Here is a 14699-nt window from a genome sequence, read left to right on the forward strand (position 1 = left end):
CTAGTAGTGCAATTATTGTGTCATAGGGTAGTTCTATTTTAAACTTTTTGAGGAACCTCCATACTGTTTTCCAGAGTGGTTGCACCAGTTTGCAATCCTACCAATAAAGTAAGAGAGATCCCCCTTCTCCACATCCTTGCCAACACCTGTTGCTTCTTGTGTTCTTAAATTTAGCAATTCTGGCAATTGTGAGATGGTGTCTCAATGTGGTTTTGATTTGTATTTCCCTGATGATGAGTGATATTGAACATTATTTCATGTGTCTGTTGCCCATCTGGATGTCTTCTTTGGAAAAATGTCTTTTCAGGTCTTCCCCTTATTTCCTAAATGGATTATTTGGTTTTAGAGTATTGAGTTTGATGAATTCTTTATAGATATACCCTTTATCTGATATGTCATTTGCAAATATCTTCTCTCATTCCTTTCATCCATTTTGAATTTACTTTTGTGTATGGTGTAACAAAGTGGTCCATGTTCATTCTTCTGCATGTTGCTGTCCAGTTTTCCCAACACCATTTGTTGAAGAGACTTTTTTCAATTGGATATTATTTCCTGTTTTGTCAAAGGTTAGTTGAATATATAGTTGTGGGTCCATTTCTGGTGTTTTCTATTGTGTTCTACTGATCTCGGTGTCTCTTTTTATTCCAGTACCAGACAGTTTTGATGACTAGTTTTGTAATACAGCTTGAAGTCCAGAATCATGATGCCTCCAGCTTTTCTTTTCTTTTTCTGCATTGCTTTGTCTATTTGGGGTCCTTTGTGATTCCATACAAATTTTAGGATTGTTTGTTCTAACTCCATGAAGAACACTAGTGGTATTTTGATAAGAATTGCATTAAATGTGTAAATTTCTTTGGGGTAGTATAGATATTTTAACAATGTTTGTTCTTCCAGTCCATGAGCATGGAATGCTTTTCTATGTCTTTGTGTCCTCTTCAATTTCCTTCATATGTATTCTATAGTTTTCAGAGTACAGATCTTTTACCTCTTGGGTTAGGTTTATTCCTAGGTACCTTATGGTTTCTGATGTAAATGGGATTGATTCCTTGATTTCTATTTCTGCTTCTTCATTATTGGTGTATAGTAATGCAACAGGTTTCTGTACATTGATTTTATATCCTGCAACTTTGCTGAATTTGTGTATTAGTTCTAGCAATTTTTTGGTGGAGACTTTTGGGTTTTCAACATAAGTGTCACATCATCTGCAAATAGTGAAAGTTTGACTTCTTCGTTAACTATCTGGATACCTTTTATTCCTTTTTTTTTTTCTGATTGCCCAGGCTAAGTCATCCAGTACTGTGTCAAATAGTAATGACGAGAGCCACTATTACTGTCTTGTTCCTGACCTTAGAGGAAAAGTTCTCAATTTTTTCCCACTGAAGATGATGTCAACTGTGGGTCTTTTGTAAATGGCCTTTATGAGGTACATTCTCTCTACCCCTCTATCCCTACTTTGTTGAGGGTTTTATCAAGAAGTGATGTTGTATTTTGTCAAATGCTTTTCCTGAATCTACTGAGGATCAGATAGTCCTTATACTTTCTTACATTAATATGGTGTATCACATTGATTGATTTGCAAATATTGAACACACAGCCCAGGAATAAATCCCACTTGATTGTGGTGAATAATTCTTTTTAATGTACTGTTGGATTCAATTTGCTAGTATCTTGTTGAGAAATTTTGTATCCATGTTCATCAGGGATGTTGGCCTGTAATTCTTTTAGTGGGGTGTTTGTCAGGTTTTGGAATCAAGGTAATGTTACCCTCGTAGAAGGAGTTTGGAGGGTTTTTTTTTTTTCATTTTATTTTTTGGAACAATATGAGAAGAATATACATTAAATCTTCTTTAAATGTCTGGCACAATTCCCCTGAAAAGCCATCTGGCCCTGGACTTTTGTTTGTTGGGAGATTTCTGGTTACTGATACAATCTCTTTGCTGGTTATGGGTCTGTTCAAATTTTTTATTTCTTCTTTAAAGTTTGGTAGTTTGAATGTTTCTAGGAATTTGTCCATTACTTTGAGATTGCCCAGTTAGATGTCATATAATTTTTCATAATATTCTCTTATAATTATTTATATTTCTATGGTATTGGCTGTTATCTCTCCTCTTTCATTTGTGATTTTATTTATTTGAGTCCTTTCAATTTTCTTTTTGATAAGCCTGGCTAGAAGTTTACCAATTTTATTAATTCTTTCAAAGAATCAGATCTTCATTTTGTTGATCTGTTCTACTTTTTTTATTTTTTTTTGTTTCTTTCTATATCATTTACTTTTGCTCTAATATTTATTATTTCCCTTCTTCTGTTGACTCTAGGCTTTATTTTCTGTTATTTTTCTAGCTCCTTTAGGTGTAAGGTTAGGTTGTGTATTTGAGACGTTTCTTGCTTCTTGAGTTAGGCCTGTATTGCTATATACTTCCCCTTAGGATTGCCTTTCCTGCATTCCAAATGTTTTGAACTGAAATGATACCATTTTTGAATAAAACAATTGTTCATGATTTTGAAAGGAGGGAAAATTCTCTTGCATGTTTTAATGTAAACATAAATAAAAGTAATAGGCTTGCTAAACATATTATAATACACTGTTCCAGTGTATCTCTAGGGAGTTGGGTTAGCAGGAGAAAAACTAGGTCTGATTTGATATCATTCTTACTTGTGGGGATGATGGGTCTGTTTTTGACTCAGATGACTATAGCCATTGTAATACAATTAAGTTCCTTGGGAATTGTCCCTTAGGTTTTAGAGAATGTTTGTAAGTACTAGGAAAACGTTATTATACTTTGGCACTAATAGCTAGAATGTCTAGAACCTTAACTATTCCCTGGAGAAAACTGTTATCATATTCTCTCTGATGAGTTTTTATTAATTCATGAGTTTTTATTTTTATGTACCTTTTCCACACTTCTTATCCTACCTAAAATGCCTTACTTTACTTCCTAATATGTCTCCAAGACAGCTTTGGATCCATCTTTTTTTAAAACATATTTTCTTATTAATCTCCCTTGACTGCCCTAAGCAATTACATTTACCTTTAAATTTATGGCACATTATACATTGCTATATTCATGCAGAAATTCTGTCTCCTCAATATGTTGGTAAAGCACGATAGACAGGGACATTGACTTATACTGCTTTGACGCCTCAGTGTATAACAATGCATTCTCCATGGATCTATTAAATTGTTTAATAAATGTTTTGTATTGATAATGAAGTCCTTAAAGAAGCATCAATGAAGTCATCAAACAAGAAACTTGCCCCCAAGGGATGAAATGTTTATACCTAGGAGTTTTCATGACATTTAGCTTAATGAGAGCTTATATAATTTTCAACCACACAATCAACTCCATTTGAATTGGCTTAGCTCTTGAATACCATATAATTTGGAGGCAGTCAGTATTACCTGCAAGTGTCTGAACACTTGCCAAGTGACTGGTCATCCAAGTAAAGTTGCCTACAGTTTCTCCTCTGTACTCTCTTATGTAGAAGTAAATTAGAGCTTTGCCGTAACTAATTCTATACATCAGGTAAGAAGCCAAGAGCCAGATACAAGTCATTGTCTCATCTGAAGAAAAATCCTATCCTAATGGTAAGTATTTAAATTTATGGTCTTCCCTTACTGTCTTACCTCTTTTCCACTTCTTTTATCTTTTCTTCCCTTTTTCATTATCCTTCTTTCTGAACTCTTATTCACTTCATTTTGCATTTCACTTTGTGATTCTCTTCCTGTTTTCAGAACTGTAACCAGAAGAAACAACTGAATCTGTTTGATTCTGTTCAAGTCAGGTTTACTACACAATCAGATGAATTTAATGAATGGCATAGGAGATGGTAAAATGAAGAGGCGGAATAAAGACAAAACAGACTACACTGACTTACAGAAATAAAAATCAGATAGGACCAAGACAGAATGTTGATTACCTGAGCAGATGTGGCAAAGGCCAAACCATTGAAGAGCTCTGGTTGTTCTACTGAATGACTTTCAGGATTATCTCCAACCTAAAGCTGGATTTCTGTTTTCACCCATCATAAGTATTTATATATCTATCATCTAGCTTCTCTGTTGCATTCATGGCCAGTTCCTTGAGGCAATGATATTTATATAATCATCAGGCTGAGTATAAGTATTATGACATTTTAGTTCTTACATATTGAGAAAAGAGGAAATATTGTTTTCACCTACATGTTCATTTCTTCATCTCATTACCATAAATATACCTAAGTCAAAATATAAAGATAATTTATGAGATAGTTTTTTATTTCATCAGATTTGTAGAAAATCATTATCATTTCTCAAAAGCAAAGTAAGAGCTTTTATTAGAGTTTATCTTACATTAATCATTTCAAACAATGTCCCATTAGTATATATAATTAATAGCAAATACTAATATTTTGACATTGTTATTTTAATATTTTACAATTGATATCTTTACATAATTTTTCTTGATATTTTTACCAGAACAGAAGCATAATAGGAGGTAATGATGGAAAACCGTACAACTGTGACAGTATTTATCTTAGCAGGATTGACAGAGGACCCAAAGGTGAAGATTGTGCTATTCGTCTTCCTGCTTCTCACCTACTTGCTAAGCATCTCAGGCAACTTAATTATCATTACCCTTACTTTGCTGGGTTCTCATCGCAAGACCCCTATGTATTTCTTTCTTCAAAAATTTTCCTTCTTAGAAATTTCTTATATAACTGTGTATTTACAAATTGCTTGTAAGCATGGCAACTGGGGACAAAACCATTTCCTATAACTGTTGTGCAGCTCAGTTATTTTTTGCCTTCCTTCTTGGAGCATCCGAATTTTATCTCCTGGTTGTCATGTCCTATGATCGTTATGTTGCCATCTGTAAGCCCCTGCATTATACAACCATCATGAGCAGCAAAATCTGTACCCAGCTGATCCTAAGCTCTTGGATCACTGGTTCCCTCGTAATCTTTCCAGGACTCATTTTAGTCCACAGAAGCCTGGACTTCTGTGACTCCAATATCATTGATCATTTCTACTGTGACACTGCTCCCCTTCTGCAGATCTCCTGCAGAGATACACATGTGTTGGAAATTATGAGTTTCGTCTTAGCTTTGGTGACTCTGCTGGTCACCTTGGCATTACTGATTCTACCATACACATATATTGCCTGACAATTTTAAAAATCCCTTCTGCCAACCAGAGAAAAAAGGCTTTCTCCACTTGTTCTTCTCACATGATTGTCATCTCCCTCTCATATGGCAGCTGCATCTTCATGTACATTAAACCCTCGGTCAAACAGAGGATATCCTTAATGAAGGGAGTAGCAACTCTCAATACCTCAGTCGCACCACTTTTGAACACTTTTATTTGCACTCTAAGGAACCAACGGGTGAAGCAAGCATTTAAGAACTTGCTACAAAGAGTCCTGTCTTTATCCAAGTAGAATCATGAGGTTTATAAGGAAATTTATAAGGCAATCTGCAAAGGAAGTGTTTAGATTGGGTCCCAATGTCACTATTGCATCATCCAATATATAATCATACTTGTTCTTTCACTTATTTCTGAAGTATCATGATGTTTACATTGGCTCTTTTTTCTCAATATATGCCTTCCTGTTCAAAATACTGACACTTTATTTTTCTGTTCCATTGTAAGCATTCTCAAATTTGACCCTTTCCTCTCCTCTTCTTCCACTTAATTGTAGCAAATATATGAAAGATTGTTTTCATCAACTTTATGCATTAGATCATGGAGACTTAATTATTTCCATGCATGTGCAGTATATTTTGTCCTTATATTTGATTTTCTGTAAACTCTTGATAAATTCAAAACAACTAAATGATGTGTCTTCCTTGGGATTTTTCCTTTGTTTGGCTTTTTATGTCTTGATATTCATTCTCTACTGTTTTTTTTAAAAATTTTTTTTTAACGTTTATTTATTTTTGAGACAGAGAGAGACAGAGCATGAACGGGGGGGAGGCGGTGGTCAGAGAGAGGGAGACACAGAATCTGAAGCAGGCTCCAGGCTCTGAGCTGTCAGCACAGAGCCCAACGCAGGGCTTGAACTCACGGACTGCGAGATCATGACCTGAGCCGAAGTCGGCCGCCCAACCGACGGAGCCACCCAGGCACCCCATTCTCTACTGTTTTTAAATAAATATATTTAAGAGTAGAAATTGAGATTAAAATGCCAATTTGAGAATTTAAAAAGAAATCCCACTAGGCTAGTGTAATAAAAAATATGGTATATATATTTCATACTACATTTTATTCTATATAATAAGTAAATACTGACTCATGTAAGTGTACTTAATCTGGGTAACTTTGATTAAGAATAAAATGCTGCCTAGACAGATCACATTTGATACTTTAACAGCTATTCCTTATTCGTGTTATAATTGTTTTCCTTAGAGTCTACATTTATAATGTAATAATAACCAGGTATTTTATTCTGTGATGTTTTTAAGGCTAATTTGAAAGTATAAAATAAGTATAAGTATACTATCCATATTAAAAAATGAAACAATACAAAATTTATAGCATAAATTATTCTGATTTTATCTTGTGGAAAAAATGATCTTCTAAGAGGTACAATAAGTTACTCCTGGTCACATGACTAGTAAGAAAGATAGAATTGAAATCATTTCTGCTTGATTCCAGAGGCTATGTCTATGGTACCAGCACTTCACAATCAGTTTGTGGCAAAGAGTCGTTTACACGTATACCAAAATGATTATGGCTTCAGTTTTGGGGTTGGATGTAGAGGTGCAATAAGAGACTCTCAAGCTGGTTATGTTGGCTGGTATTGTAGTTTACTGTAGTGTCTTGTTATTTTATATATGTGACATGCCACTTAAAAATCTAGAAAGCTTTGTAATATAGCAATTATGTACTTATAGGGTGCTTCTTACAGTTTTACTATATGACCTGCTGTCGAGTCATAGAGTCAAATTGTCCTGAAGTAGATCATTGCTTTTGTATGCCCAAGATAATCTCTCTCTCTCCCACTCAGTCTCTATCTCTGTCTCTATTTCTCTCATGCACACGTGCATACACACACACACAAACATACTTATCTCTATATCTAACTCAATAATTTCTTTTTTTTTCTTTTGGTAGGATGATTTCCATAATTTGTGTATGAGTCCATAAACCACAGTTAGCCAATCAAGGCATTGGACTCTCTGATTAGCTCAAGGTTACACTTCTATCCTAGGCTTTACAGATGACCATATTCTCTCTACAAACAACTAAATTACTGTTAGGCATGAGACCAAAGTCAGTTCAGTAAAATACAATTTAATAAATTTTTGTAAATATTAGAATATTCTTTACTGTATGTTTACAGCTATAAAAAATAAATACAGAACTTTCAGGGATCCATTAAATAGAACATGTATACCTCACTATGAAGCCAGAGTAAAGAAAGGCAGAACCAAAAAGGAAAAAAAAAATAAGAGAGTATGAATACCAATAACTTCATTTTTTTCATTTTCAGTAACCAAAAATAACAAAAGCTAGCATCCTGTGGAATTTCAGGTTGGATTTTCTATACTCATAACCAAGATGAGTCTTTTTAATTGTTGTATCTGCTAAATGTTCTCTCTACTCCACTGTGTATCTCTTGGCCGTTGGTGGCTTTGTCCTCAGGTATTAAGCAAGAGAAAATGAAAACCAAGAAGAATTTCATTCCCTATATTTTTTATCTATTAGGTTTTTACTTAATGTTTATCTGAATACCACCAGGCCAAGTATTTCTAGAAATTTGTCCCAGAAAAGTACAAGTTTTTAAATGTGTTAATTTTAAAGCAGTTTTAGGTTTACAACAAAATTGAAAAGAAGGTATAGAGATTTCCCATATAACCATGGACCTCAAACATGCATAGCCTCCCCCATTTACAATATCCCTCAGCAGGGTGATATGTTTCTTATAATTGGTGAACCTACATTAACACAGCATAGTTACCTAAAGTCCATAGTTTACATTAAGGTTTACTCTTGGTGAATCTACATTCTATAGGTCTGGACAAGAGTATACTTACTGATAGATAGATATGTAGGTTGACAGATGATATAGATGGAAGATATATAGATATATAGGTGATATACATAGATATATAGATATAAATCCTTTGTACCCTGCCTATTCATCACTTCTCACCCCTCACTCCCCAAAAACTGCTTATTTTATCGTGATCATAGTTTTTCTTTTTTGCAGAATGTTATATAGTTGGAATCATAAAATATGTAGCTTTTTCAGATTAGCTTCTTTCACTTAGTGACATGCACTTGGGTTTCCTTCATGTCTTTTCATGGTTTGATAGCTCATTTCTTTTTTAGGATTGAATAATATTCGATTTTCTAGATGCATCATAGTTTGCCCATTTACCTACTAAAGGGTATCTTAGCTGCTTCCAAGTTTGGGCAATTATGGATAAAGCTGCTATAAGGATCTGTGTGCAGGTTTTTGTGTGATCTATTTTGGTGAGTCAATACTGAGATGGGCGATTACTGGATCATATGGTAAGAGTGTTTAATTTGTAAGAAACCACCAAATGTCTTCCAAAGTTGCTGTACCATTTTGCATTCTATCAGCAAAAAAATGAAAGTTCCTGTTGCTTCACATCCTCATCACCTTTGCTGATTTAAGTGTTCTAGGGTTGGCCATTTTAATATGTGTGCAGTGGTTTCTCCTTGTTTTCATTTACATCTCCCTGATGATATATGATGTGGATCTTCTTTTCATGTGCTTATTTTCCATCTATGTATCATCTTTGGTGAGGTATCTGTTAAGATCTTTGGTCCAGTTTCTAATCTTGTTCATTTTCATTGTTTTTTAATATGAAATTTATTGTCAAATTGGTTTCCATAAAACACCCATTGCTCCTTCCAACAGGTGCCCTCCTCAATACCCATCACCCACCCCCCTCTCCCTGCCACTCCCCATCAACCCTCAGTTTATGCTGTTTTTAGAGTCTCTTATGGCTTGGCTCCCTCCCTCTCTAACTTTTTTTTTCCTTCCCCTCCCCCATGGTCTTCTGTTAAGTTTCTCAGGATCCACATACGAGTGAAAACATATCGTATCTATCTTTCTCTGTATGACTTATTTCATTTAGCATAATACTCATTTCCATCCGCATTGCTACGAAAGGCCATATTTCATACTTTCTCATTTCCAAGTAGTATTCCATTGTGTATATAAACCACAACTTCTTTATCCATTCATCAGTTGATAGAAATTTATGCTCTTTCCATAACTTGGCTATTGTTGAAAGTGCTGCTATAAATATTGGGGTACAAGTGCCCCTATGCATCAGCCCTCCTGCATCCTTTGGGTAAATTCCTAGAAGTGCTATTCCTGGGTCTCAGGGTAGATCTATTTTTAATTTTTTGAGGAACCTCCACACTGTTTCCCAGTGTGGCTGCACCAGTTTGCATTCCCACCAACAGTGCAAGAGGGTTCCCGTTTCTCCACATCCTCACCAGCATCTATAGTCTCCTGATTTGTTCATTTTGGCCACTCGGACTGGCGTGAGGTGATATCTGAGTGTGGTTTTGATTTGTATTTCCCTGATAAGGAGCGACGTTGAGCATCCTTTCATGTGCCTGTTGGCCATCCGGATGTCTTTCTTAGAAAAGAGTCTATACATGTTTTCTGCCCATTTCTTCACTGGATTACTTGTTTTTCAGGTGTGGAGCTTGGTGAGTTCTTTATAGATTTTGGATACTAGCCCTTTGTCCGATATGTCATTTAAAAATATCTTTTCCCATTCCATCGTTTGCCTTTTAGTTTTGTTGACTGTTTCCTTTGCTGTGCAGAAGCTTCTTATCTTCATGAGGTCCCATAAGTTCATTTTTGCTTTTAATTCCCTTGCCTTTGGAGATGTGTCAAGTAAGAAATTGCTACGGCTGAGGTCAGACAGGTCTTTTCCTGCTTTCTCCTCTAGGGTTTTGATGGTTTCCTATCTCACATTCAGGTCCTTCATCCATTTTGAGTTTATTTTTGTGAGTGGTGTAAGAAAGTGGTCTAGTTTCATGCTTCTGCATGTTGCTGTCCAGTTCTCCCAGCACCATTTGTTAAAGAGACTGTCTTTTTTCCATTGATATTCTTTCCTGCTTTGTCAAAGATTGGTTGGCCATACCTTTGTGGGTCCAATTCTGGAGTTTCTATTCTATTCCATTGGTCTATGTGTCTGTTTTTGGGCCAATACCATGCTATCTTGATGATTACAGCTTTGTAGTAGAGGCTAAAGTCTGGGATTGTGATGCCTCCCGCTGTGGTCTTCTTCTTCAATATTACTTTGGCTATTCAGGGTCTTTTGTGGTTTCACACAAATTTTAGGATTGCTTGTTCTAGCTTTGAGAAGAATGCTGGTGCAATTTTGATTGGGATTGCATTGAATGTGTAGATAGCTTTGGGTAGTATTGACATTTTGACAATATTTATTCTTCCAATCCATGAGTATGGATGTTTTTCCATTTCTTTGTATCTTCTTTGATTTCCTACATAAGCGTTCTATAGTTTTCAGCATACAGATCTTTTACATCTTTGGTTAGGTTCATTCCTAGGTATTTTATGATTCTTGGTGCAACTGTGAATGGGATCAGTTTATTTGTCTTTCTATTGCTTCATTATTAGTGTATAAGAATGCAACTGATTTCTGTACATTGATTTTGTATCCTGCAACTTTGCTGAATTCATGTATCAGTTCTAGCAGACTTTTGGTGGAGTCTACCGGATTTTCCATGTATAATATCATGTCATCTGCAAAAAGTGAAAGCTTGACTTCATCTTTGCCAATTTTGATGCCTTTGATTTCCTTTTGTTGTCTGATTGCTGATGCTAGTACTTCCAACACTATGTTAAACAACAGCGGTAGAGAGTGGAGATCCCTGTCATGTTCCTGATCTCAGGGGGAAAGCTCTCAGTTTTTCCCATTGAGGATAATATTAGCTGTGGGCTTTTCATAAATGGCTTTATGATGTTTAAGTATGTTCCTTCTATCCTGACTTTCTCAGGGGTTTTTATTAAGAAAAGATGCTAAATTTTGTCAAATGCTTTTTCTGCATCGATTGACAGGATCATAATGTTCTTTTATTAATGTGATGTATCACATTGATTGATTTGTGAATGTTGAATGAGCCCTGCAGCCCAGGAATGAATCCCACTTGATCATGGTGAATAATTCTTTTTATATGCTGTTGAATTCGATTTGCTAGTATCTTATTGAGAATTTTTGCATCCATATTCATCAGGGATATTGGCCTGTAATTCTCTTTTGTTGCTGGGTCTCTGTCTGGTTTAGGAATCAAAGTAATGCTGGCTTCATAGAATGAGTCTTGAAGTTTTCCTTCCCTATTTTTTGTAACAGCTTGAGAAGGATAGGTATTATCTCTGCTTTAAATGTCTGGTAGAATTCCCCAGGGAAGCCATCTGGTCCTGGACTCTTATTTGTTGGGAGATTTTTGATAACTGATTCAACTTCTTTGCTGGTTATGGGTCTGTTCAAGTTTTCTATTTCTTCCTGTTTGAGTTTTGGAAGTGTGTGAGTGCTTAGGAATTTGTCCATTTCTTCCAGGTTGTCCAGTTTGTTGGCATATAATTTTTCATAGTATTCCCTGGTAATTGCTTGTATTTCTGAGGGATTGGTTTTAATACTTCCATTTTCATTCATGATTTTATCTATTTGGGTACTCTCCTCCCACCTTTCTTTCTTTTTTTTTGAGAAGCCTGGCTAGAGGTTTATCAATTTTGTCTATTTTTTCAAAAAACCAACTCTTGGTCTCATTGATCTGCTCTACAGTCTTTTTAGATTCTATATTGTTTATTTCTGCTCTGATCTTTATTATTTCTCTTCTTCTGCCGGGTTTGGGGTGTCTTTGCTTTTCTGCTTCTGTTTCCTTTAAGTGTGCTGTTAGATTTTGTATTTGGGATTTTTCTTGTTTCTTGAGATAGGCCTGGATTGCAATGTATTTTCCTCTCAGGACTGCCTTCTCTGCATCCCAAAGTGTTGGATTGTTGTATTCTCATTTTCATTTGTTTCCATATATTTTTAAATTTCTTCTCTAATTGCCTGGTTGACCCATTCATTCTTTAGTAGGGTCTTCTTTAACCCCCATGCTTTTGGAGGTTTTCCAGACTTTTTCCTGTGGTTGATTTCAAGCTTCATAGCATTGTGGTCTGAAAGTATGCATGGTATGATCTCAGTTCTTGTATACTTATGAAGGGCTGTTTTGTGACCCAGTATGTGATCTATCTTGGAGAACGTTCCATATGCAGTCGAGAAGAAAGTGCCTTCTGTTGCTTTGGGATGCAGAGTTCTAAATATATCTGTCAAGTCCATCTGGTCCAATATATCATTCAGGGCCCTTGTTTCTTTATTGATCCTGTGTCTAGATGATCTATCCATTGTTGTAAGTGGGATACTAAAGTCCCCTGAAATTACCACATTCTTAATAAGGTTGCTTATGTTTGTGATTGTTTATATATTTGGGGGCTCCCGTATTCGGCACATAGACATTTATAAATGTTAGCTCTTCCTGATGGATAGACCCTGCAATTATTATATAATGTCCTTCTTCATCTCTTGTTACTGCCTTTAATTTAAAGTCTAGTTTGTCTGATATAAGTATGGCTACTCCAGCTTTCTTTTGACTTCCAGTGGCATGATAAATATTTCCCCATCCCCTCACTCTCAATCTGAAGGTGTCCTCAGGTCTAAAATGAGTCTCTTGTAGATAGCAAATAGATGGGTATTGTTTTTTTTATCCATTCTGATACCCTATGTCTTTTGGTTGGAGCATTTAATCCATTGACATTCAGTGTTATTATGGAAAGATATGGGTTTAGAGTCATTGTGATGTCTGTAGGTTTCATGCTTGTAGTGATGTCTCTGGTACTTTGTGGTCCTTGCAATATTTCACTCACAGAATCCCCCTTAGAATCTCTTGTAGGGCTGGTTTAGTGGTGATGAATTCCTTCAGTTTTTGTTTGTTTGGGAAGACCTTTATCTCTCCTCCTATTCTGAATGACAGACTTGCTGGATAAAGGATTCGCGGCTGCATATTTTTTCTGTTTATCACATTGAAGATTTCCTGCCATTCCTTTCTGGCCTGCCAAGTTTCAGTAGATAGGTCTGCCACTACTCTTACGGGTCTCCGTTTATATGTTAGAGTGTGTTTATCCCTAGCTGCTTTCAGAATTTTCTCTTTATCCTTGTATTTTGCCATTTTCACTATGATATATCGTGCAGAAGATCGATTCAAGTTATGTCTGAAGGAAGTTCTCTGTGCCTCTTGGATTTCAATGCCTTTTTCCTTCCCCAGATCAGGGAAGTTCTCAGCTATGATTCATTCAAGTACACCTTCAGCCCCTTTCTCTTTCTCTTCCTCTTCTGGAATTCCTATTGTACGGATATTGTTCCTTTTGATTGTATCACTTAGTTTTCTAATTCTCCCCTCATACTCCTGGATTTTTTTTTTTCTCAGCTTCCTCTTTTTCCATAATTTTATCTTCTAATTCACCTATTCTCTCCCCTGCCTCTTCCATCCGTGTATGGCCACCTCCATTTTATTTTGCACCTCATTTATAGCATTTTTTAGGTCCTCATGACTATTTCTTAGTCCCTTGATCTCTGTAGCAATAGATTCTCTGCTTGCTCTATGTTTTTTTCAAGCCCAGTGATTAATTTTATGACTGTTATTCTAAATTCTTGTTCTGTTATATTGCTTAAATTGTTTTTTATCAGTTTGTTAGCTTTCACTACTTCCTGGGGTTTCTTTTGAGGGGACTTCTTCTGATTCGTCATTTTGGGTAGTCCCTGCAGTCGCTCCAAATGCAGGGCACTTCTGTGCTGTCCGGAGTAACTTGTGTTGGTGGGAGGGACCGCAGTCAGACCCGATGTCTGCCCCTAGCCCACCGCTGGAGTCACAGTCAGACTGGTATGTACCTTATCTTCACCTCTCCCAGGGGCAGGACTCACTGTGGGTGGCCCCTTTCAGGGCTACTTGCACACTGCCAGGCTTGTAGTGCTGTTTGGACAGGATCTGGCATATTAGCCAGGGTGTGGGAGGGGCAGGCTTAGCTTTCTTTGCTGTCCATGGTCCCCTGCGGGAGGGGCCCTGCAGCATTGGGAGGGAGTCAGGACCATAGGAGGGATGGATCCACAGAAGCACAGTGTTGGGCATGTGCATGGTGCAAGCAAGTTTGGTGATGGGAACTGGTTCCCTTTGGAATTGTGGGTGGGGGATGGGAGAGGGAGATGGCGCTTACCAGCGCCTTTGTTTCCCCACTGAGCTCTGTCCTTCTGGGGCTCAACAACTCTCCTTCCCAGTGTCCTCTCGCTCTCCCCACTCTCCAAGAGCAGAACTGTTGACTTTTAACATTCCAGATGTTAAGTCCTGCTGGCTGTCAGAACTTACGCAGTCCTGCCCCTCCGCTTTTGCAAGCCAGACTCCGGGTTTCTGCCTTGCTGGGTGGGCTGCCCCTCCACCGCCCCAGATCCCTGCCACCAGTCCATGTAGCACTACCGCCTCTCCGCCCTTCCTACCCTCTTCTGTGGGCCTCTTCTCTATGCTTGGCTCTGGAGAGTTAGTTCTGCTAGTCTTCTGGTGGTTTTCTGGGTTATTTAGGCAGATGTGGGTGGAATCTAAGTGATTAGCAGGATGAGGTGAGCCCAGCGTCCCCCTACGCTGCCATCTTCCCTGCTCAATTTCTCATTTTCAT

General features: G+C 37.0%; 2 protein-coding genes across 4 annotated transcripts in view; one reads left to right on the forward strand and one right to left on the reverse strand.

The window, feature by feature from the left end:
• The window catches only part of LOC109270281 (olfactory receptor 6C1-like), a 155611-nt gene that overhangs the window by 116975 nt on the left and 23937 nt on the right, over nucleotides 1–14699 (reverse strand). The gene's annotated exons all lie outside the window — the stretch shown is intronic.
• LOC109270289 (olfactory receptor 6C74-like) lies at nucleotides 4482–5417 on the forward strand. The gene is given in 3 exon segments (XM_053894857.1): nucleotides 4482–4708; nucleotides 4710–5140; nucleotides 5143–5417. Coding segments are annotated over 3 exon segments (933 nt in total).

Source organism: Panthera pardus, unplaced genomic scaffold (assembly GCF_024362965.1).
Source record: "Panthera pardus isolate Hobbes unplaced genomic scaffold, ASM2436296v1 HiC_scaffold_6, whole genome shotgun sequence".
In the NCBI taxonomy this organism is placed as follows: Eukaryota; Metazoa; Chordata; class Mammalia; order Carnivora; family Felidae; genus Panthera; species Panthera pardus.